The sequence below is a fragment of the Peromyscus leucopus genome, chromosome 12, assembly GCF_004664715.2.
Source record: "Peromyscus leucopus breed LL Stock chromosome 12, UCI_PerLeu_2.1, whole genome shotgun sequence".
Lineage (NCBI taxonomy): Eukaryota > Metazoa > Chordata > Mammalia > Rodentia > Cricetidae > Peromyscus > Peromyscus leucopus.
Genome location: NC_051073.1, coordinates 13831413 through 13857069, shown reverse-complemented (window position 1 = coordinate 13857069; position 25657 = coordinate 13831413). Strand labels below are relative to the sequence as shown.

Below are 25657 nucleotides of genomic sequence, written 5' to 3'. Positions count from 1 at the left end.
TTCACATAAACACATTTTATAACAGCAGAAACCGAAATTTCCTTGAGACAAAAAAACATTGGTCTTTATATGAAGCATTATCAAAATATGTTCTCATGATGTTTAAAATACCCAGAGGTTGAAATACAGAGAACAACCAAAGCTTAGATAATACTACTCAAAAGTTTAATTTGTAACTCTTTGTCCATGTCATTCTCTGTTCCAATTCAAAGTCATCTGCTAATATGTGGGTCCTTTCTCCTCAGCCTCTGCTTTGCACCAGGATGAGCTAACTCGCCTAGTGTGTGCAAGCTGGTGGAGACTTGAACCCACCCCGGCCCTCCTCCTTCATTGCACTCAGGAACTTACTTCCTGAAGCCTTTCCAGCCCACTAGTTCTCCCACACTGAGGGAAGATTCTGACAGTCAGAGACTGAGAACGGAAACCTGGCCCTAGGGCCAATGAAAAACTTTAGTACTTAAGACATCATGTTCAGTCATCTTCATCTTAGGTCAAAGGGCAACCAAGACATTAGTTAACGAGTTCTAGTCCAGAGCTTCCCCAGCTCTTGATTTTTTTTTTTTTTTTTTACACATTTGCATTAACCTTTACTTCCCTGGTCTAACCTAGAACTGTAGCTTCAGAAGACTTAGGTTCAGGGTAAATTCTGGTGGGAAAGCCAGATGCTCCACAGATGCAGTTATATCAGTTGATTTTAATAAGTAGATCCACATAGGATTCAACTCTGAATTCCATCTTCATCCTTGTGTTTTTAAAGGAAGGAAATAAATAAAGCATGAGAAATTAGTCAGGTAAAGTCATCTGAACTAAATCATTTTAACTTTCAAAAACATGACTTTGTTTTCATCTAGTGGCTTCAGAACTAAAATTTGTGTTGCCCTACTAAAACAAAACCATGGCTTTCCATGGAAGTTGATGTACATTCACTTCAGAACATCAAAGTCAGCTTCTAAATATTCGTATCTGTCCAAGTGAATAGCTAGGGCTGTCCCACAATGACTTTGGTTATAAATGCAACCACCGGCTTCCTATAAAAACATTCTTTAACAGGCAGTTTCTTTGGTAATAACTGTTAAATGGTTGGTGCTGAAGATAAACAGCAAAACAAGAAAATATAAAGATATATATAACTGTGGGAGAAGAGAACTCGTGATTTTCTTGTTTGCTTGCTTGCTTGTTTCTCTGAGACAAAGTCTCTCCCAACATCTCCAGGGTGGCCTGGAACTCCCAGAGATCTGCCTGCATGCCTCTGTCTCCTGAGTGCTGAGATTAAGGGTGTGTAGCACCATACCTGGCCTAGAACTCATGATTTTTTTATGAGACCCTCACAAGATGAACAGAGCTCCTTGGGAAGAACAGTGGGGATGGATGAAGAGCATTTACAAATGGGCTGGATAACTCAATCAGAAACTTAAAGCTGGCTATGAGAGCAAACTTTGTGTATGTTTTACCACATAGAAATTACTGAAAATAAAAAAAAAAAAAAAAAGATCAAGCCTAGGCCATATTCTTCTCTGAATAGACTAGCTGATAACATCATCCCTGGCAAATCAAGGTAAGACTAGAAAGATTGTGAAATCCTATGCTTCCCTCATACCTCAAAAAATTATGAGGCAGAAAAGCCTAATTAAAATTTACTGGAGTGTTCCTTAGGTTTAGATCATACTACAGAGAAAGAGTAATATGCCATTCACTGAAGGCTATTTGATACTATAATTTGTCTGAACTATTCAGTACTTAACATTGGTCTAGATTTCTACCCAAAGTCAAAAGAGTTGTTTTCAGTAATGGTGAGTAGCATTTCCAAGTGTTACATTTTGTTATTTGTTGAGATGAGAGCTCATGTAGCTCAAGCTGACCTCAAAGGTGCTAAGTAGTTGATAATAATCTTGAACTAAGGATCTTCCTGAGCCCATCTCTTAAGTCCTGGAATCATAGGCCTGCACTACAGTGTCCAGTGTGCGTGGGTACTTGGGACTGAACTTTGGGTTTCATATATTTTTCTTTTTATAGATAAAATATGCCAGGTGTGGGGGTGTACAGCTATAATCCCAGAATTTGGGAGACTGAAGTCTAAGGTTTTGAGTTCAAGGCCAGCCTGGGTTACATAGGGCAGCCTTGGCTATGTATACTAAATATATTCATGTTAACTCCTTTATTCACATGCTATCTTTAAAGAATAAGACTTACAGATACCAAAGCTATTCACATAATAGAATTATGTGCATACATGCACGTGTACATGCACATGTGTATATTCTCCCTAATGGGTCAAATAATATTGCTTGAAGTAAAACAAACAATAAAATGTAATATATTTACCACGCAATTACTATACCCAGTGCACTACCAAGGGGGGAAGTATTATTACAATCATGTTTTGGCTGAAAGTCTGTAAAATAAAATTCTGGATTGAAACTGTTTCATTCAAAGATTTTCATCATGAAACCAACTCATCTGAGAAAACAGCAAAGTTTAAAAAAAAAATACTATCAGTAAGTATGATATATTTCCTTGGTTTGGGAATTTCCAAGCCACGATATTCTGCCCTGTCAAAATATATTCACTGGGGAAATTTTTCACTTAATACATTTCTTTTGAACTTAATCACAGTTTTACATCTAGCTGGTTTCATTATTAAATAAAAGAAAAGGTGGTTCCCCTTCGGTCCTGAAGGGAACCACAGGCTTGAATGATGGTCTAACTTCTAGGTTCGCCTACAGTAACACCGAAACCAGAAACTTGTGGGAGAAATGTCACTTTATCTGAGAGAGTTAAATCCAACTCTCACAGGAAACAGCAAATTCATCTTTTTCTTTTTCTACTTGACTCTTTGCTGGAGACAAGTCCCTTGAGTCAGTGCTCTTTAAGTCACACTTCCTGTACATCGAGCAAACTGAAGTCACTGGCTTGTACTTTCCCCAATGGTATCCCGAAAGAGAATTGGGAACATTTTCAGATACCTTTTTAGGGCAGACCTGTATTGTCTATATCACACTACTTGAAAAAAAAAAAGAAAAAGAAAGAAAGAAAGAGAAAACCTCAACTACTCATTATGGAATGAAAATGGGTTCGTTGAGTTAAGTTTCCTATGTCATAAAGTGCTATCCTAAATATCTGGGTTGTCTTCTTTTTTTTTTTTTTTTTTTTTTTCGAACTTTTCTCTTTAGCTTTCGCTTTCTAACTCATTGTAGCCAGTGCCTCACTCACAAGATCCGCTGCCTCTGCTCAAGTGCTGGGATTAAAGGCGTGCGCCACCACCGCTCGGCTGGGTTGTCTTCTTGAATTGTCTAGGGATCCAGAGGATATAAATCAGAGAGTAGACCACCTCACTGGATCTAAAGCTATGCCCTTCGAACTTGAGCATTTTGAAACTGTGAACAGTGGTTTTGTTTTAAAGATGATACATGTGTACAAATTATTCTCACCTATGAACATAATTTACAATGTAATTTTAAAATTAGCCTTTTAATGGCAAATCTTTCAGAATTTTTCCAAAAATAATAAGCTTTTAGCCAGCTCTTTCCTTTCAAAGCTGAAGTCTACCTTGCCTTTGGATTTATAGTCCGTCACTTCCATCTTTAGAACTGCATGTGCACACACAACTGTTTCTTTTTCTCTTCACAGGTGATGAGACCAGAAGGGGAAGCGTGTGGTTTAAGTTACTGTGCCTCATCCTCTGGATGCTGGAGGCTCGCTGGAGGCGGTATGTTGTTAATGCTAATCGTGATAGGGGTTTTTGCCTCTGACTGACTCCTACATGTTAGCATTAACAGGATACTATGCCTGTTACTAGCCTTCACATGGAACCAACGGCTGCCGTGGGAGGATGACAGGACCATTAGTCACCCTGCTGGATGAGCGCAGACTTCAGACTCCTCTATCATTTCTTAATGCACTAATCATAATCTGGTTACTAGGATGTTCCACTGTGTTAAGATTAAATGTCATTTAAAAGATTTATCAGCAGTATCCCAAACAACATTTCAACTTCAAGCCCACAACATGTTTATTTTTATCTTTAATGGAAAATGAAACTTGTATCATTTTTAATTCAAAATTATGCTCACAAGCACTTTCCATGATTCAACCAAAATACAGGCTGAATATACTATATTTGAAACACATTTCTAGAGTATCTCTGTAGCTTAAATTCAGGGCTACCATCCTCCACTGACATCAAGGATTATCTGGAAATACCTCTTATAAGACTTGGAATTGGCATTTTTTTTCCATGTTACCATTTCTTATTTAGTCAGCTTTGATTTAAAATTCATAACTCTTAATTTGTGTTTTATTTTAATGGATAATTGAGACAATACTGAAAGACTTTTAAAATTAAGTATTAAAGTATTAGCTGGGTAGTGGTGGTGCACACCTTTAACCCCAGCACTTGGGAGGCAGAGGCAGGTGGATCTCTGAGTTCGAGGCCAGCCTGGTCTACAGAGTGAGTTCCAGGACAACCAGGGCTATACAGAAAAACCCTATCTCAAAGAACAACAAAATAAGATAAAGTATTAAAAAACTGACATGATGAATGGTTCCTGACAGCTCCCCGTATTTCTTTCACAAGGCACAAAAATTTAACTTAGAGCACTTCTCATTTGAAATGAAACCCCAAATCTTGGTTCCAGTTCAATAGCTGAGCCACACAGTCAAGCTTTCCTCTGTATTTCTTCATGCACTGAAAGGAGTGAAACTTTCCGAGGTTGGTGTGCAGCTAACTGGAGATACAGAGAACTATTTGTAAGATAATAAAGTACCACATTAGTGTTCTCTTAATCTAAAACTCTACCTGTTGCTTTGTTATAGTTAATAATTTGTTTTACAGAAACTTAATATTTGAATTTGTCATTTTCTCCACAGTATCACTTATAAAGTATATATAGATAGGCAGTTGTATTATTATATTTAATGTATACCTGTTCTGACAGTTTTCCTAAACATTTTGTCAAGCAACTTTTTCACTATAGACAAATAAATTTCATGAGTCTTTAGTTGACTTAGAATACTTTTGTGTGTGTGTATTTTTTTTTCAAAGTACAGAGTGTAATTTCAGAAGATATTTATACAAAAAGAAGACAATGGAAAAAAGTTATAAGGACGGTGAGGAGAATGTTCCTGCCAGCTAGGACACAGTATTCCTGTGGAAGGGCACCCCCCCCCCTCCATGGCCCCACTGCTTTCTGCGGTGTATGCTGCCAAGATAAATTCCTCCTCTTAACCCTCGGATTGATCCTGTAGTTCCACAGAGGTTCTGTGGCGGTGAATCACACTCAAGGTGTTTCTTTGGACTTTTATTTCATCCACCACTGTCTAGCTTCAGGACCCCCTTGTTTTGAGTCTTAATTCTTCAAAATCCTTTTTGCTGCTGCAGCCACAAAGTCACAGCATGCTAGTAACAGCCTGGGTTTTCTACATTACTTTCCTGCAGTTCCAATCAAAGTTCTGAGCATCACAAGGCACTTTAATGCCTTCCTCGAAGAGCTCTGGGCTATACTGCATGCCTAGGCAAGTGACTTGACCCACGCCTCGGTTTTTCCATCAGTGTATGTATCGCAATGACTTGTCTATTTTTAAGGATGGTAGGCTTAGATGAAATACCACAGGACAGAGCACGGTGTCTACAGCTTTGTTAAACACAAACCTTAAACGTTTCCATTTCTGTCATCGAAATCAAGAGATCTACCATAGCATAGGTGCCCCAACACTCTAGCTCTCCAGCCATAATCCCACTGTAACAGTCCACACAACTCAGATATGGCCCAAAGGCTGGGTCTTCTCTGACGCCTGGCTCTCCTAGACTTCTATTTGTTGACCAGTCTTCATCAGAGATAGGATTATTCCTGACCAACATTTCCAGTCATTCCAAAAATTCCTGGGGCATGAGCAAGGCTGGGTGTGTTTGCAGAGGAAGGTAAGTAATGAGGAAGTGTGAGTGTGCTAATGTGGCTGTGACTGATTTAAATGAAGGGCAGTTTTCTGGGGTTGAGGAAGGAAACAGCAACCCAGTTTTGTACCCAAAAGACTTAAGTGAATAAAGCGCTAAATTATATAGGACACCAAAAGACTGAGCTGGGCGCTCAGCCACTCTCCCAGACATTTGCTGAGCTAGAAACTAGGCTTTCCCTCCTCACTGTCAACAACTACATAAACATACTAGCAGAGGAGGTAGGGGCAGGGAGTTAGGAGGCAAAGGAAATGTGGCACACTAGAAAATTTCTGAAAATAAGTGGACAGAACCTGAAAGAACGGGGAGACTGGAAGAGAAAGGGGAACTTGAAGAAAAATACATGCAGGCAAAGTATGCATACACATAAAGTTAAAATACAGTTAAATTTTTTAAGCAGACCCACTAAGTGCCAAGAAAAATAACTGCTTGAGACCAACAGAGCCGTAGAATGTTATAATTTTATAACAATGAAAGCAAAGTCCTAGCCGTGTCCAGAGCGTGCTGGGGCCTGGGGGTGCAGGGCTCCAGGTCCGAAATCCAACAAGAACGGACTATCAGTCTTATCAGCAGTGTCACTTGCTGGCTGCCAACCAGACTATTTCTGAGTGCTTATAGGAAAGTGTTTTTCAAAGTAGAATTCTGTATCTAACCAAACAGCTGCTCAAAGGCAAGTACAGAGAAAAGCCGGTTCCCCTTCCCTTAGTGATTTTCCTGTAGGAAGGATTAGAACCATCAACTCCAGGAAAATGAGAGTTGGGCAAGAAATGGATACTAGACTGGGGGAGGGGAGCAGACAATACTCAGGGGAAACAGAGTCTTCAGACAAAGACGGCACCAGTTCCAGAAGTGTTCAGAGCAGAACCGGAAAAACATTTTGTTCTGGCAAAGGCTGCCAAAAAGAATCAGTAATCAAAGTCTGCTCAAAGGTGTGAGGAAGCAGGTATTTTCAGTCACTGTTGGGAACATGCCTTGACAAAACCTGAATGCAAGTAAGACAAGAGTTATGAGAGGGGATATGTGGTGATATTGTGTTCCCCAAAATACCGTGTACCTTAATAAACTTATCTGGGGTCAGAGAACAGAAAAGCCACTAGTTAGGCAGTGATAGCACACACCTTTAATCCTAGCATTCCAGAGATAGAAATCCCTCTGTATCTCTGTGAGTTCAAGGCCACATTGGAAAAAGCCAAGCATGGTGACACACGCCTTTAATCCCAGAAAGCCAGCCTTTAATCCTAGGGAGTGACAGTAGAAAGCAGAAAGGTATATAAGGCGTGAGGACCAGAAACTAGAAGCATTTTGGCTGGTTAAGCATGTGGCTGGTTAAGCTTCAGGCTTTCCAGCAGCAGTTCAGCTGAGACCCATTCCGGATGAGGACTCAGAGGCCTCCAGTCTGAGGAGACAAGACCAACTGAGGATCCGGCGAGGTGAGATAGCTGTGGCTTGTTCTGTCTCTCTGATCTACCAGCAATTCACCCCAATAACTGGCCTCGGGTTTGATTTTATCAATATGAACTTTTAAGATTCCTGCTACAAGGATATAAAGCTAATTTCTTTTCTGGCTCTAATACTGTCATGGGTTTTTCACATTTGGTGATAGTTAAGTGCATAAAAATATATTCAGTAGTTAAAGCATGAAAATCTGATGTGACACTCCATGGCCTCCGTGTGTTGTGTGTGTGTGTGTGTGTGTGTGTGTGTGTGTGTGTTTAAAAAAAAAACAAAAAACCCACCTTTGGAGGCTAGCATCTGGTAGCACCTAACAGTAGCTCCACTAACAGAACTGCATCCCTATACAGGTATTCCTATACAGGCAGCACAAAGTAGAACGGACTGAGTGAAATCACCTGTATTCAAATCGTTTCCTCGTTCAGGAAATGGCAAATCTGTCCCAAGTTGTGAGAATTAAATAAAAGGCTCACACCCTAATTCTAGCACTCTGGAGGCTGAGGCAGGAAGACTGGATAGCAAGTTCCAGGCCAGACTTAACTATAAACTGAGACCTTGTCTCAAACAAAACTACAGAAAAGTTTTCTGTGGGGGACTTAGCATGTTGGCACACAGTAACTACACAGTTAAGGATGTCTTCCATCTACAAACACATTATTTTGGGCAAGGATGTTTAGTACACCACTGTTTACAAAAGCAAAAAATGGCAACACATATAGTGTATTTTCACATGGAGGTCATGGACATGGACCTTGCTGAAGTATCCACAGAACAGAAGCAAACACACATTATATTAAAAGCTTTTATTTTAATTTACTATACATACGTAAATTTTAGAAGGCTACTGGGTAGACGCAGTGCTCTCTGTCTGTCTGACTGCATCTTCAGTTACCTGCAAAGACATCCACAGCTTTACTCCTTCACAGCCCCTTCAGTTCACCCTGTACCCACAGTTCAACCCTCCAACCTGTCCCACTTTCCTTCAGTGATAATTACAAAAGTTAAACAAGAAAAAAAGACTTAAAAGACAAGTTGCCAATATAAATCAACAAGTATATCCCACTTAAAACTATGTAATCAGAGGCATATTATATGTAGGCTTCCCAAGTTTCTCACCTTATTCTGTCTATAGAACAAAAGCATTACTATGAGAAAAATCACCAGAAGTGAAACACAAAGTATTCTTATTCCATGTACTTGTGTGAGCACATTTCTGTTTGGAACAGATTGTGTTACAGACCCACTGCAAATAGGTACCAGCATGTCCCATGGTCCTATTCCATGGACAGAACTGTCAGGAAGAAATACGCAACTTGAAAACAAACTGGTCATGTGCTTAACGTGTTTGTTGGGTGGCCTTACTTTACTGTTCACAGAGTGACTGAGTAAGTCGAAGAACTGAGGCAGGTCTCATAGGGTAGGGCAGCTCGCAGACAACAAGAGTGAAAGCGGGAAGGGCTCGGGTCAGGAAATGTGACGCTCTTATTTACGCAGGTTAATCATCAGAGCCATGTTCTGAATCTAGCTTTTCAGGGCACTCAACATTTAACAGTCACGGCAACTTTAAATCACATAAGCCTTCATTTTTCAAAAGCTCATTAAAAAAAAGGACTGTTGTGAACCATCCTTTGGGAGCTGTAAGGTGAACCCAGGTCCTCAGTCAGAACAGCAAGTGTTCTTCACTACTGAGCCCTCTGTGCAGCCCCGAAGAAATGAGGGCTAACACAGCTACTAAGAACAATTACCATCACATCATTTCTCTTCCAGTTCCATAGTATCATTTGTATGCTATTAACAAATTTAAAGGCAAAGTATAGCTTTAGTCTTGCCAAAGGCCCTCGGGGTGATAATCACTACTAGTAAGACAGATTGTTACTCTCTGTTTCCTTTGCTTCTCTTCAGCTCCTACCCGTTTTGGTGGGGTTTTGTTTGGTTGGTTGGTTTTTGGGTGTTTTTTTTTTTTTTTTTTTTTTTTTTTGGTATTTTGTTTTATTTTGTTTTGGTTTGGCTTTTGGTTGTTGCCTAATTTCTAAAAAGGAAATTTCTCCAGTGAAAACTTACCTTTTTCCGTGATCTTTCCAATAACTTGTCCCATATTGTAAAATGTGCCTGAAAAAGAAAATATTTGCTGTGAATGACACTCAGAAGGAAGCTGGAGTTTTCAGATTTCCTTTATTTTAGGTGTGTAAGTGTTTCGCCTGCATGTATGTGTGTGCACCGTATCTGTGCCTGGTGCCTGTGGAGGTCAGACAGGGCATCGAATCCCTGGAACTGGAGTTAAGGACTGTTGTGAGCCATCCTTTGGGAGCTGTAAGGTGAACCCAGGTCCTCAGTCAAAACCACAAGTGCTCTTTACTACTGAGTCCTCTGTGCAGCCCCCAAAGAAAGTTCTGTAAAAGTTCCCATCTTTACCTAGCTCCTTCAAGTCATGTATATGTGTGTATCCGTATGTGGGCATGGGCATGTGGAGGGTCCAAGAAGGCCAGAGGCCTCAGGTCCGCTGCAGCTGGAGTTAGAGGTGCCTGGAGCCTCCCTGTGGAGGTGCTAAGAACCAAACTCTGGTCCTCTGCAAGAGCAGTGTATATTAACTGCTGAGTCATCTCCTCAGTCCTTTCTGTAGCTTTTTAAACCAAGTCAGAAGATACGCAGAACTAAAGTGTGATCACAAAAGTGAGGAGAAGGCTTCTGTAACAACCCCCACCCTCACCTCACTACACCACACCCCCAAAAGTAACAACCTAGACACGAAGCCACCAAAGAGAACTCTTAAAACTGTGATAGGATGCTGAAGTGTAGCTCTCCACGACCGATGGCCTCTGGCGGGGGTGCAGGTGGGGAAGGCCTCAGTGTTCTTTAGGGGCTGGCCACGGGGAGTTTGACCACGCTCCAGGAGTATATGGACAACACAGGCGGGACCTGTTTTTGTTGATGTTGTTGTTTTTGTTTTGGCAGGGTGGGGGATGTCACGAGACTCGGGGAGGCAGACCTGGGAGGACTGGGAAGTGAGTGTGCTTGGGGTATATTATGTGAAATTTCCAGATATTCAATAAAAATATTACGTTGGGAAAACAATAAAAGTGAAGAGCAGAAGGAACTGCACGGAGCCCTCATTTCGTTTGGCTGGGACAGACATGCCGTTTTCCTTCGCTGTCCTACTACATCACTTCCAGCGCTGACAGCTTCTTTCTAATGGGAAGCAAAAACTGTGTCCCACTTTCCCCAAGACTACAGTGCCTTCCCAAACGAGCCAATCTGACCCTGCTAGAGGTCATCCTACCAATCACACAATCAATCACAGAGGTATCACAGGAACCACCTGCAATAGGGTAATACTAAAATGACAGACCCGTGACTCAGAGAAATCACACTACCAAAGAACGAGCAGAAAGCTCATGGATGGTGACAGGGAGGTACAGAGGTGGTCCGTGGCCACTTCACACAAAATGAGCTCAGAAAGTCATAAAAGTCACTAAAAGGCAAAATTATCCACTATCCCCATGCAAACCCTTCTACAGCCAGCATGGTGTGCCAAAGAGGAAGACCTAACCCTCCTGAAGCAGAAGGGACAGCTGGTGTGGAGAACGCAGCCTGGGACTGGGACAGAGCAGACGGAGGAGGGAGTGGCCTGCCGTAAGACCCTGCAGGACTTGGTGAGACAGGACAGAGCTGGGTTGTTTAAGGGAGACCACTGGAGAGCTGCGGCAGGAATTACACACTCTGTATATGGTGCACACCTATAATCCCAGCTTTCAAAGGCACGAGGGTCAGAAGACCAAGGTCACCTTAATCTACACAGTGACTTCAAGGTGAGCCTGGACTACAGGAGACATTGTCTCAAAAAAAAAAGAGAAGAAAGAAAAGAAAAGGAAACAAATATCCTTTCATTTATTTTAATATTTTTTTCATTTAAAATTTTTTTAAGCAAATACAGTCTAAAGTTGAACTGAAGGGCAGAGGAATTATAATAGTTCAAACAATTCTGGTAGGTACCAACATGGCTCGGAGGTTAAAAGCAGTGGCTGATCTAAAGGAGCCAGGTTTAATTCCTAACACCTACACACTGGCTCATAACCATCAGTAACTCTGCTTCCATAGGATCTGGGGCCATCTTCTGGCATCTATAGACCATAAGGTGCAGACACACATGCAGACAAAAACACTCACACACATAAAAAGAATTTTTTTTTTTAAGTGAACAAACTGCCAGGTGGTGGCAACGCATGCCTCTAATCCCAGTACTGGGGAGACAGAGGCAGGCAGATCTCTGAGTACAAGGCCAGCTTGGTCTACAGAGTGAGATCCAGGACAGCCAGGGACACACAGAGAAGCCTTGTCTTGAAAAAAAAAAAAAGAAAAAGGTAAACAAACAGATGGTTCCGACCACAAATCAGAGGCTACACTGTGGAAGGTAAGGATGAAAGCAGGTCATAGTATGGAGCTGTGCAGCGGGTGGGTTAGAATCAGACTGTGTTCTGAGCTGAGTCGAAAGGATTTGCTAACAAACGGAAGAACGAACCGAGGACTCTCTCAAATAAGTAGAAATGGGGACAACTAGGGAAAGAAGCATGTGTGCAGAGAAATCCAACATGTGACGTGGATGTCGTCATACTGGTGAGAGTGGATTCCTGATTCTGTCCTACTGTCCAGCCCTTTCTATACCACAGTCTTGACCGCTGCAGCTATAAATAAACAGGCTGTGAAGTCAAGACGATGCCTCCCATGTTGCCGTAGACAAAAACCATTTGAACTATTGTGATTCCTCTGCCCTTCAGTTCAACTTTAGGCTATATGTGTTAAAAAAAAAAATAATGTTAAATGAAAAAATATTTAAATAAATGAAAAGACATTCCATATTAATACATTAGAAAACCGGACATATTAAAGGTAACAATTCTTTCCAAACTACTACAGAGGCTTAGAGAAATTCCTGCTATCATTCCAAAAGATTACACTAAAGTTAAATGACGTGCAATGGAATTACAGTAGTCAAATTTTTATGTGAATACACACACACACACACACACACACACACACACAGGAAGCTTACAAAAGGAATTCCATGGGGCTCTTTCAAATGTCTCGAGTAAGCTGCTCCTCCGACTTACTCCTCCACCCTACACTGCCGTCCCTCCCCCACTTAACCCATCCCTCCCATTCCCGCCCTCTTCTCCTTCCCATCACGTGTTTACAGCCCCTCTTCCGCACCGTCCCCCGCTGCCAGCTGAGCGATTGATAACTGAAGGGGAGGAAGAGTCAGTTTTCTTTAAGGGTAGGGCCCTGGTAAGTCCACCACACTCTAATGGATGACCTCAGACCCATGAGAACATGGGCGGCACAAACTGGACTCGGTGGGAAATACAAAAAAAGGATGACACAGAGTTGGAAAGGAGTACAAAATAATGGATCTGAAAGGACTTGGGGAAGAGGGGGTAAATATGACCAAAATACATTGTATGCATGAAATATTATTAAAATTAATAAAAACATATGGGCAAGTATCATGGCACATGCCTTTAATCTCAGCACTTTGGAGAAGCAAGTGGATTAAGCCTGTGAGATTAAGGTCAACCTAGTCTACATAGTGAGTTCCAGAATATCCAGGGGTATAGAGAGAGCCTGCCTCAAACAAACAACAAATATATTGAAAAAAACAAAAATAAAAGGGCCATTTTGACAAAGAACAATAAAATGGAACAAATTATTCTACCCTATTCGGTGCCCTATTTATAGCCACAATAACTAACACTGTGGGTATGGAAGAGAGATGGGTACATGTGGTCAACAGAACGGAAATGAAACCCCAGAAGCAGCCCACCCAGCAGATTTTCCTATAGCTGTGTCCATACCCTGACTGCATTACCCCTGAAGAAACCAGACACAGGTGCGTGACACCTATTATTTCTTATAACATAATTACCACAAAATGCTACTTCGGAAAATTAGAAATACTATCTCAATTTGATTCCTTGAATGAACCTTTGGCTCCTGAATAAATCTGCTTTACATTATAAAGGAGCTTGCAGAATTATTAGTAGAACACAAGGAAAATGAAAATGCGTGTTCTTCAAATTTATATAAAATCAAGTCGAGAATCAACCCCATCCCCAAACTAGAAGCCGTGGCGCCTCAGCTTTACTTACTCTCAAGTGGATGGGTAAAGACAGGCCCTGAAATCTTCGGATGAGGTTCGGCTGCGGGGACGTAAGATTGTGGACTGCTGATACTTCGAACTGGAAACAAACACTAGTTCTCGGGATAAGAGGGCCTTCACTCACATCAATGAAGTCTCCAATTCTGGTTTGATACAAAAATAAATAAATAAGAAAGAACTAATATCAAATCACAGTAGCCTAAAAAAAAATCTACTTCTCCTTCCTGCTGGATCTCAACGCAAAAATAACCAGCCCAATCCATCTGTAACAACCTGACATACAATGCCAAGAGAAGAGACTGGAAATTGGAAGAGAAATCTCTTTCTTAATTAGGATTCATATAAATATAAAGGATTTTGAGAGTTATGGAATGCATCATGCCATCAATCAAGCACATCCAACTTGTCTAAGACTGACAACCTACAGCCTTTCAATAACCCACAGTAGCCAGGTCTACAATCAGGTATGCAGAACAGACTGAATGCAGAAAAAAAGGACTGTCTCCAGAAGAAAAAAACACCCTGGGACTTTGGAACTGGGAAAAAGGCTCAGAGTTATAAGAGTACTTGATGTGCAAGCCTAAAGACCTGAGTTCGATACTCAGCATCCACACAAAAACCAAGCATAGCAACACGTGCCTCTAACTCCCGTTACATGAGGGGCAGGGGCAGATGACCCCAGGACTGCACTGGCTAGCCAGTGTAGCTGAAGCTACAAGCTTCCTGTTCAGTGAGAGCCTTTTCTCAGGGGATAAGGCAGAGAGCAACAGAGGACCCTCAGTGTCCACCTCTGAAAGAGTTTGCACCCGGAGTGCCTCTTCTCTCCCCTCTCTCCTCTCTCCTTCCCTCCCCCCATCCCACTCTGGAAACTGGTCACCATGGGAAACCATCAACATAAGCAGTAGATTTTCTTCATCTCTGCATCAGAGAATACATTCCAATTCAATTTACATGAATCATAAATAACAAATCAGCACCCAGGGTTCTTCTATACACAAAACTAGCGTGTCCAATTCCTATCTGAATGTTTTGCCCAATTTCAAAGTCAAAAATCTTCAACTGAATAAAAATAAATCACAAAATCACATGTGGTAGCATATGCCTGTAGTCCCAGCACTCAGAAGGCTGAAGCAGGAGGATTACATATTTGGGGCCCGTTTACAGGAGACCCTGTCTCACTCGAACACAGAAAGGTAAAAGAAAAAAAATGCATAAAATGAAAAACACAAACCACAACTGTCGCTGGAGATCATGTGATCTCTAGGTTGCCACATGAATACTAACAAAGCAACAGAGTGAGGTGATGATAGCACAACACAGTAGACAAGCATCTCCTCTGGCCAACACACTGTCCCAGGGTAACAAAGCCAGGCTCACTGTAGCACAGCCACCCAACTGTAGACTCTTACCTGTGTAACTTGACTAGTCTCTCGGGATTCTGAGATGCCTTCTCTTCTATGAAGTCCACTTTATACCTGAGAAGTGCACAAAAAAAGTCAAACCCTAAAGATGCCTTGTTTCCACTTCAGCTGCAGTGGTTGTTTCAGCTGGAGCTTCCTACTCCTCACTCCCTCCTCTCAGGCTAGATCCCACGGCTCCACCAAATAGATCTCACGGCTCCACCAAGTAGATCCCACGGCTCCACCACACGCCTCTTAGATCCCACGGCTCCACCACACGCCTCTCACTAAATCCACAGCAGCTGATCGTTGTCAGTGGACACTTCTGATCCTTCACTCAGCTCATCTCCACTTCTCGAAGCATTCTTTCCACAGGACTCAGTGACGTGCCTAGCTGCCTGCTAAGCTAGCTCTTCAGCCACCCTCCATTTCCCTTTCTCTAAAGAACAGTCTCTCCTAGACCCTCATTTTCACTTAAGCATCTGCCTGAAAGAAGCTTCCTGACTTACAAGTGCTTCCACTGATGCAGCTAATTCTCCCACACCTCTGCCCCCAATCCATGTCTCTCTTCTGTGCTGGAGATCCAACAAACACTTTAGATCACCAGTCACCACACAGAATAACAAAAAGTCTCCTTCTTTTCTAATTTAAACATGTTTTTCATGAATTTCCTATCTTAATATGGTAACATAACTGTTCATGTGTTTAAGTGAAAAAACCAAAGAGATTTCCTTGACTCTTCTAACACCATACCCTGTATCCACTGCACCACCAAGTCTTACCAATTCTAGTACCTGAAGTCTCTGAGCTTACCCAGCTCCTACCAAGTCAGTATAACTAATTAATAGACATGCAGAACTCGAAGCCCAGGTAAAAGCTTACTAAGAACTTGTACATTTATCCTCAAGTGTCAGGCAGATATCAAGTGAGCATGAACATGAGGTCATGAATTGTGGGTGCAGTGGGGAGCACTAACTTACACCTGTCACCCTTTTTCCACTGGGCACCCAGTGCAGATGGTGGAGTGGATTCCCCGAATATGTGTCTGCCCTAACCCTCCTTTATGAGATAGAAGTTCTTGTATCCGTGAGGCAAAGCAATGTTGGTACCTTCCTTTCTCTCAGGATAGAAGGCCAAGTTACTAAATGACCTTCCACAGTCCACCATTCCTAAGCTCCTAAACTACTCCAGAACTATCCCTCTTCCTCCCATCACACAAAGATTAGATACCAATGTCCCAAAAGCTCCCACAGAATGACGGTTGAGTGGAAAAAAGAAAAATTCCACCAAACACAGGATGGAAGCTCAAAGCACACTGTGAGTAACACAGCTATGGAGCACTTAGATTCAGGAAGCAACAGAGAACTATGACCTACGTGTAAATGCACACTGAACTCTGAGCATTTGGGACTGGAAAGAATATAAAATATTTAGCAGCTTTGATACTGATCATACGTTAAATTAACACTTTAGTATCACTGATTTTCTTTTAACATTTTTAATGTAGCTACTAGAAAAGTTAATAAAATTAGATAAACAGTGTAATCATATTTCTATTGGAAACTGTGTGCCTCGATTTTTGTCAAGAAAGAAGCTGATAAATTCTGATAACCCAGGAATTGTCTTACAGCATCAATGCTATAGGATGGTTTGACCTATGGTACTAGGTACTAGCTATACCTTAGTTCAGTTAAACAACACATTAGTACAAAGTGCACTGAACGAGGATATGCTAAAAGCATTTCACAGGGAAGGGCTTGACAGTCAATCCCTTGTCTTGCAACTGGGCTAACTGGATTTTTCACTTTGACATTAATTAATGTCCTGGAAGATACTACGAGGTATACTGCTTTGCAAGATGCCAAGCTAGAGAATAAGTTGAAGAGCCTATATCCCTATAAGAGTCTGTGAGTCCACAGCTACACACCTAAGGCAATTCTAATCCACACCCTTTACTGATTCCAGGTATACACTGCGGCTTTAGGCTACAATGTCTTTTGTTTCAACACAGATCTCCCTTTCCAGTCACTTTAATGTTTCTTAGTACACGAATACCCAGATTCAGTTTGCTCTTAACAGCACAAGCAGAAGGGAAACTACAAATTTTAAGGGGAAAAGAGACTTGACAAGCCAAGCAGGCACTGAAATGAAATCCATCAGACGGCTATTTCACACAAAGAAAAGTATGACCTAAATGCATAAATATTGTCCAAACTACTTGTGTTTTCAGTCTTAACCTTTTTCATTTGGAGTAGAAGAACAAGAGGAAAAGGCTGCCACGTGCCCAAAACAATACCGTTGTTTAGCACAGGTTATCACTTCAGAGTGGAGCAAAAGCGGAATCACACTACTTCGATAAAGAGAAGGGCTGGCCTAAAAACAGAAACTACAACACAGTGAGGAAATCACTGAGGAGTAGGGACCACTTTCCTCAGGGACTCAGCAATGAGATGAACACAGACAAACAGAAAGAAAAACATGGTAAAGAAAAAGAAATCTTAGGGCAAAAAGTAAAATTAAATGAAGCCTTATGTACATCAAATATAAAAAGCCTGCTGAGCATGGAAGTGTAAGAGGCCCACAACCCCAGGTATTCCAAACATAAAGACAGGAAAACGAGAACTTCAAAGTCTGCCTGCACAACTTAGTGAGACCGTGTCTCAAAATCAGAAGTAAAAGGGGGGCTGGAAATACAGCTCAATGGTAGAATACCTGCTAGAAAGCACAAGGCCCAGGGTTCACCCCAGTACCTGAGAAGAATATATGTAAGGAAAACAAAGTGACAAAATTACTGAAAAGCTGAGTTTTCATCGTTACATGCTATTCTTAAGAGAATGTAGCCAATGCTTACTTGTTATGTTGAAATATTTCTAATGCCACTTTTGCATCAACTTCCAGAGTTTCAAAGGGAAGATCCCTATAAATTAGAACATGGGCATCTTTTGTGAAAGAACGCAGGTTCTCCTGAAAAACAGAACGAATCATTAGTAACCATTCGCCCAGAAGCATTTCTCTGTAAGTCAGAAAGACAAAACCGTACACTCAGTGCTGCAGATCTAAGTTTACAAGAAGGAAAAACTAATTGACTAGGACATTTTTCATTCACGGTGTTTGAGGATGTAGACTACACATTCTTTCAATTTCACAACTAAAAAAACTTGTAAGATATTATACTAGTTAGGAAAAACTGTTAAAGATAAATCTGCAGAAAATATTTTAGCATTTCATCCAAAATATACAAATAAATGTTTACTAAAATTATGACACAGCAAATAAAAACACTCATAAGCAGTGAGACATAAAAGATGCATATGGTGTACACGACTAAAACTGTTCAATAAATGCATGAGAAAAATATCACTGTTTTCATTCCTCAGTTTCACTGGTCAGGGAGTGTCAGCAAATCCTAGATCAATCAGGACCTCGGTTAGTTGAGGGGTTTGTTACGTATGTCACTGCTATTTGGGTCAGTTTTTCATGTCTGATTCTTTAGTTAAACTCCCTCCTTTAAAAAATAAAAAAAAAAATTTTAAAAAAGGCTATTTATTTTATTTGTATGTCTGTATGTGCAAGTGCCCACAGAAGCCAGGAGAGGGTGTCAGGTCTATTAGAACTGGAATTCCAGACACTTGGGAGATGCCTGATATAGGTAGGTGCTAGGAACAGAACCCAGGTGCTCACTGAAAACAACAAGAGCTCTTTTCATTGCCAGGCCATCTCTCCAGCCTCCTCTCCCTCTTGATATGACTCCTGCATATACAGAACTCCTAGTGTATGCAAAAGACTAAAATAGTGTAAGGTGGTAGTTTTCGAACTCTGCTCTAGGAATCCAGGTCCCCTAACACAACATTAATCAACATTAACAACTTAAGCTCATACATACACATCCACATGTATATGATATGTGTGTGTGTATAATATGTAAGTACTCAATGTGTGTGTCTGTGTGTCTGTGTAGTGGGTGGTAGATGTGAACCTGCTGGGGTGGGAGACACATGCTGAGGCCAGAAGAGAACATCAGTTATCAGGTGTCCTGCTCTATCACTCTCTACCATACTCCCATCAGTGTCGGTCAGAGGACCTGAAGCTAGGCTGGTGATCAGCAAACCCCCAACGATCCTCCCTTCTCGGCTCCAACACCCCCAACAGTGCAAGGGGTTACAAGTAGGTGCAGCCACACTTGGCTTTTTACACGGGTACTAGAGATTTGAACTCAGATCCTTATGTTGTCACGGCATCTGAATTACAGAATTTTGATTGCTGTGATAAAACACCATGACCACAAGCATGGTCACGGAGGAGAAAAGTTTATTTCGCTCCTACTTCCACACCATGACCCACCATCTAAGGAAGAGTTGACGCAGAGGCCATAGAGTAGTTCTGCTTAATGGCCTGCTTCCATGGCTTGCTCAGCCGACCTTCTCATGCATCCAGGACCACCAGCCTAGGGATAGCACCACCCACAATGGACTGGGCCCTCCCACATCAATCACTAATTAAGAAAATTCTATACAGAGTTGTCCACAGGCCAATCTGATGGGGACATTTTCTCAGCTGAAGTTCAATCTTCCCCTAGGACTCTAGCTTCTGTCAAGTTGACAAAAAGCTAGACAGCATACACAGCCAGTGTTCTTACTGAGCCATATCTCCAGCACAGATTCATAGCTTATATTCTGGACGTCCTAAAACTACTACTTTAAGAAAGGCACCTCAAAAGCTAGGCATGGTGGCACACACCTTTAATCCCAGCACTCAGGAGGCAGGGGCAAGCCAATCTCTGTGAGTCTGAGGTCAACTGATCTACATAGTTAGTTCCAGGCCAGCCAGGCTATACTGTAAGACTCAGTCTCATGGTGAAACAAAGAAAAAATAAGTAAACAAACAAAAAACAGAAAGTCAAGCAAGACATAAAACTACAAAATGTCTGACTTCACGACTGTGACTATCCTAATCCAAACATATGTCACAAGTAAGCTGCAAAATCACCAACAGATAGAGAGTAATAGAGAAAGGATGGATGAGTGGATGACAGATTAGTGACTGACAGGCACATAGATAATAAATACTCTTAGAGAGAGGTTCTCTTAAGTGTCTTCAATGTGTAGTACCATTCAGTAGTATTAACAGTACTATTTTAGCAAAGTGTAACACTGCTAAAATAATACTCTAAAGAGTATACTTACTTTCGTTGGCATCCATTCATCCAGTCTCTTATCCAAAATGACATCATAGCAGAAGGCCCCAGCAATTACTGTAAATCCAACAGCAAAAAAAAGAAAAAGGAAGGCAAATCTGTTACGGCAAGAAGTTTCTAAGCAGCAACAATTGATTAGTTAGGTCATAGAATGCAATCGCCCCAAACTCTACAAATTATAAAACTATTTTCATACCCCAGGTGCATGCTAGGGCATCATAAAACTTCCCCTATCAAAAACACCAGTTCATCTTTTGTCAATCCAAAGAGCATCATTCTTTCTAAACATGCACACTTTCTTCAGGAATATTATACTATAGGGATCTCAAATGGATGCTGGATTCAAAACTACAAAGGGACAACACTTAAGTAGATGCATGACTAAACGCACAGGAAATGCCCGGTTTCTTCATAATATCTTAGATATCTTCATTTTTGTATTTTTTTTGTTCTTAGAATCATTATCTGAGCTTCTTTCATGTATTTTGGCACACACACACACATACACAAACACAAACACACATACACATACATATTAGTTTCACACATTGCTGCTATACATAATGATAAGAAATTCTGATTTTAACACGGTTAGATTCTTATCCTTACACCTCATCTATGTGGTACCCCTCTGGTCATGTTTCTGAAGAATGGAACCACCCGTAAGCACAGTTCTTCTCAGCAGCCTATCCATCTTTGCATTTCCTCACCCTCCCACAAATTCAATTCAGAAACAGTCTTTAAAAAAAAAGAACACTATGACAGTGTAATTCCTTAACATTTGTATTCAAGAGTAACTAATTTTGTGTTAATTACTGACATCATCTTACTTCACATTTCATCCTAACAGAGTAATTTTATTACCTACAATACATGAAGCACATGCACAGTCTTATACTAGATAAAATCAGAAATAAACTCTGTACATAATCAAAAATAAATACTCAAATATTCACAGGTCTTAAAAGTATAAATATTGATGTATATATTACCAGGAACTTCTGGTGCTCTGACCAAGCTGACCACATAATCATCTTTGAATGCCCTTTCTACTACACAGCCCATCATCGTGGCACAGGAACGCCAATAAGCCTAAAGAAAGAAACATACACATAAATGTAACACACTAAGATTCACTGAAATTTCTACATCATTAAAACTGAAATCAACTCTTGGCTTAGCGCATATTTTTCCAACACCTGCCCATTCATCCAGAGCAATTATGCCATTAATACAATCAAAATTGTGCTTTTGCCAAAATACCTAGGTTCACATCCAGACTTTACCACTTTGTAACTAGTAGCCTTAGTCAAGTTGTGGACACTCTCTTTATCATTTGTTCATGGCAAATAGGAAGAAAAGCACCTACTCTCTAAAGTTTATATGAGACAAAATGAACACCTGTAAATTACATAAACCAGTACCTCATGCAAAATAGACACTCAGTGTTACTACTACTAAAGCTTCTATCATCTTCTTGTTTAAGTATGTCATTTCAACAGATGTTTATTGAACATGTCCTGATGTGAAGGACTAGATCCAAAAAGGTAATTATCTTTGCATTCACAGAAGCAGGAATCTAATGTATCCAGCAATAAGATGAAAATACTGTATTTAGAGACAATAACCAAGTGTTGCTAGAGCCTAAAGAATTTTGACAAGTAGAGACCTGGTAGGTTCCATAGAGCAGATGGTATTTTAACTGAACCACAGAACATAAACAGAATTTGAAAGAGGAAAGAAAGTGATCTACATTGAAGGAAGAGCATTGGCAAAAGCAGGCAGGATAATAAAGTATAAATCATTAGTCACCAAGTACTCTCATGTGGGGGAAGATCCAGTAGGAGGTAAGACTAAAACAGCAGGCTGGAGGCACATCATGCAAGCCCCAGAAAAGCTATGTTAATTCTACCATGCAGGCAAGTTCTTCATGGATAAATGGCATAACCCCCAAAAAGTCACTAATAAAACTTAATAGAACTGTAAAGGGTGGTGTTTTAAGTAGTAAAAATAAGGGAGCTGGGGGTGGAACAGAGTCAAAAAGTTACTAAAATCATCCACAGAAGATAGTCTGATTTCAGACCAAATTCAAGTTATATATAAAATAGGAGTGGAACTCCCAATTATATAGAGGGTTACCAAAAGTTATGAGCATAAATGACATGCCCTATAGTTTTCTCAATCCAAAATACAGACAAGTTGATACCACTAGCATTTTGAGCTACAAAAATACCTAAGCTGACCAGTAAAATGCTATCTAGTAGATACCACATATGAGTTTGGCCGTATTTTTAGATTTTATACTTCATAGAACATAGGTTTGATTTAAAAGGAGAAGAAAAAAAAACTGGAGGAGGCAGAAAAATACCTTATTCACTTCTGTTGGGTCAGGGTCTTTGAAGGTAAGAAATTTAATCTCACAGGACTTGGTCAAAGGCTTATACATGCCCCATGGTTGTCCGTCCACAAGAGCCAAAATGGATTTCTTGCAGTACCACTCACTTAAATCTAGGAATACAAAATTGATTGGTGATATAAATCTAACAAAATCCAAAGTGAAAAGCTACATGTTTAAGTGCTACGTTCTGAGACAATGAAAAGCAAAATTCTGCCAATTATTTTGCAGAAATATTATATATTATACATATGATGAATCTAAAAAGAAAATATCAACACACAGAGACATTATTAACCAATTACCCAAACCTTTAACAAAATTTATTAAAGCTAAGTGTAGTCTTAAGTTAATTTGCCAGTTAATAAAATAATCTTCAAAGACCTATAATTATATATTCAAAGAGAAACAACATGGATACATGGCTTGATTCATACACAAGTCAGAAGAAAAGGAAAATATATCTACACTCACATAAATCTGTTTAAATTAACCTTGAGTCTTGCTCCCAAACCACCTCTTTCTGCCATTATTCCATTACAGACATTTCAAACTAAATAATGCAATTACCACTGTAAGATTATAAATGTGAATTCACATGTAAACCAATCAGCTCTAATCTGTTCCATTGCCCTACCCTAAGAAATTCTAACCCTGATCACACATTTTATACATACTCACAAAAATGATCAAACTAGAGTCTAACATATAAACCAGTACAAAAGTTCCGTAACCAGGGTCTTAGGGGTCAAGATGAGGATGGCTCAGAAACTTCACCTCTGCAGACGGTATGTAGAGAGCTCCATTCCGGCCTTAGGTTTGTCTTACCCTCCTCCATAATCTCCTACTGTCTACCACAGCACAGGCTAAGAAATACATGAAAATCAAATGACTAATTATCATCAGTGCTTGTTTAAGTGTCAAGAGTAGAGGGAGATTGAGTACGCATGCCTTCAACCAATTTCAGCTGGCAACTAATCCTGTCAGTTACTTAAATGGTATTATTACTGAGTCTCTTAAAGTTTAAACTACACAGCCAATCATTCCTATCTACTATTTGGGAGATATTTAAATTTAAATATCATATCTATCAAAGCCCTACCCAAATGTCTTTAGCCCCTTCATTTCCACACCAAATCATATGTAAGCCCAAGGATCTCTCAAACAGTACATACAAAACAATTAACTTTAACATTCACTGCACTTAACATTTCCATTCATACATTTAGTACCTATACTAAACAAAATCACAACACAAGAGGCAGAGAGCAAGCAGATGAGCGTTATATTCGGCTAGAAAAAAAAGCTAAAAAGGAAAAGGTAGGAAAAAACAAAAACTCAAAACACTTTAATGAGACCTGCAGGATAAATGCCCCCAGTACATGGAAAGAGAGTTTCACCAGCACCAAGCACCCTAAGTTTAGTCATGGTCAAGCAAACTTGGAGACAACCTGTACCTCACAAAAATGCTGCAACAATCACAGTACCCACAAAGTAAAAGGGCCCGTGAAAGACAATAAAGCGCCAAGAAAATTCTACAGCTTCACAAAGCAATTACAGGATTTTCTCCTCTGTGTTCTACATAGCTCGTGTAAAATGATCAAAACTGTACGCTGATTCTGCTACTTACGCATGGCGCAACTGTAGGGAGTTGAAATGTTTTTATTCATCACGAAGACAGTGCCAGGATCAGTTTTCCCAACATGCTTAACCTCGATCTTTTCTGTTCGGGGAGTTAACGATAACTGCCTACTTTTCTCTTTATTAAAAAGATCATTCCGCATTTCTGTCAGTTCGGTGGGTGACAGCTGAGCAGCTGGTGATGTCGCTATAAACCCTAGGGGGGGAAAAATCAAAGACTGAATAAGTAAGTAGCTTACTGTGGGCCTGTAACAAGTAGAGAAAGCAACAGAATTTTGCAGAACATAGGTCAAAAATTCGACAGGGGCATACGTATACCACTTTATATCATGAATAATTTAGCTAGCATAGGCGCACACCTCTGGTTTTCTCTCACATGACCACCGACCTCCTCAGTGGCGTCCCAAAACCAAGCGGGAGGAAACTACACCAGACAGTGGGAAGGAAGCAATGTTGGAGCTGGAAAGGGTCTGGGAGGGACCAAGAAAGCTCCAGGAGAGCGGAGAGCCCATGCCCAAACTATCGATATCTGGCACGAGAAACGCTGAACTTTTCCTCCAAACCCCAAAGCAAGGGACCCGGCCAGGCCAGCACGAGTACTCACTCCCTAGAGGAGATGGGGACATGTTTGCAGGAGACTGGGGCTCCTTCCTAAAAGCCCCGCAAGCGCCGCCCATGCCCGCGTCCCTTCTCTTTCCCCGATTCCTGCACCCCTGGACTGTCTTCCCAGGCTGGGAACGCAAAAACTCACTGCAGCGGGTCCCGCCGCCCGGGCAGGGCCGCCAGAGCAGCAGCCTTCCGACCGTCGTAGCCATGGCCTCCAAGGGAGCCAGGGGAGCCTCTGAGCCCGGGTCCTTCTCTTCCCGCTTCCTCCCCGGAAACCAGGAACGCGCCGCCGTGGTTCCGTAGGACCGCTCAGTTCCGGACCCGGCGCTGAGGCTGCCCGGCGCCACACGGGGGCGCGTTCGCGCTTCTCTGAGGATTAATCAACCACCCTTGGTCACAGAGCAGGGAATGTTCTCCAAGGTGCAGGGACCAGCGGTGCTAGCTAGGCTGCCCAGAAACAGAGATGTCTCCGGTACAGGAGAGTCACACGCGCGCCTTTGTCCTCCGAGGGTTCCAGTCTCCGAGCAGAAAAGTTAGGGGAGGACTTTCTGCTTTGCTTTTTTTAACAGTCTGGCCAATCACCCGGGATACAACTCTAGATAGCAAAAACAAGGGAGAGTTTTCAGGTCGTCTGCAGTGGGTCTGTGCCTGGTTTACCATTTAATCGGCCAGGTTTCTGTAGTCTTGGAAACACATCATGTTGATTTTTGGAGAGATCTCCTAGAACTCTTTGCGAATGAGCTAGGCAAGTTTGCATGGAGTCCTTAATGAGAGCGGAGTGAACTGGAATTTGAGTCTCCTCTGTGGATGGATCCCAAAAACGCAAACCGTACTGCCCGGTTGGTTCTCAGCAAATATTTGTTATGAC

The 25657-nt window shown here is 41.2% G+C and overlaps 1 protein-coding gene across 1 annotated transcript; it reads right to left on the bottom strand.

The window, feature by feature from the left end:
• Positions 1–25044, bottom strand: Mrpl39 (mitochondrial ribosomal protein L39). Its single transcript, XM_028875985.2, has 11 exons — positions 24935–25044; positions 24173–24379; positions 22516–22655; positions 21140–21239; positions 20137–20204; positions 17805–17917; positions 14963–15028; positions 13543–13696; positions 9464–9511; positions 8229–8294; positions 1–742 (listed from the first exon to the last, which is right to left on the bottom strand). Exons 1-10 carry the CDS (start codon positions 24996–24998, stop codon positions 8244–8246), a joined length of 1011 nt encoding a protein of 336 aa, XP_028731818.1. The 5' UTR covers positions 24999–25044; the 3' UTR covers positions 1–742; positions 8229–8243.
• Positions 25045–25657: the final 613 nt, after the last annotated feature.

Coding starts and splice junctions, on each gene's coding strand:
- Mrpl39 (XM_028875985.2), bottom strand. CDS start 24,998: ATGGCTACGACGGTCGGAAGGCTGCTGCTCTGGCGGCCCTGCCCGGGC. Junction 20,205..21,139: donor CAGAGCACCAGAAGTTCCTG/GTAATATATACA, acceptor TTGGATTTACAG/TAATTGCTGGGGCCTTCTGC. Junction 8,295..9,463: donor TGGAAAGATCACGGAAAAAG/GTAAGTTTTCAC, acceptor ATGTCTTTGCAG/GTAACTGAAGATGCAGTCAG.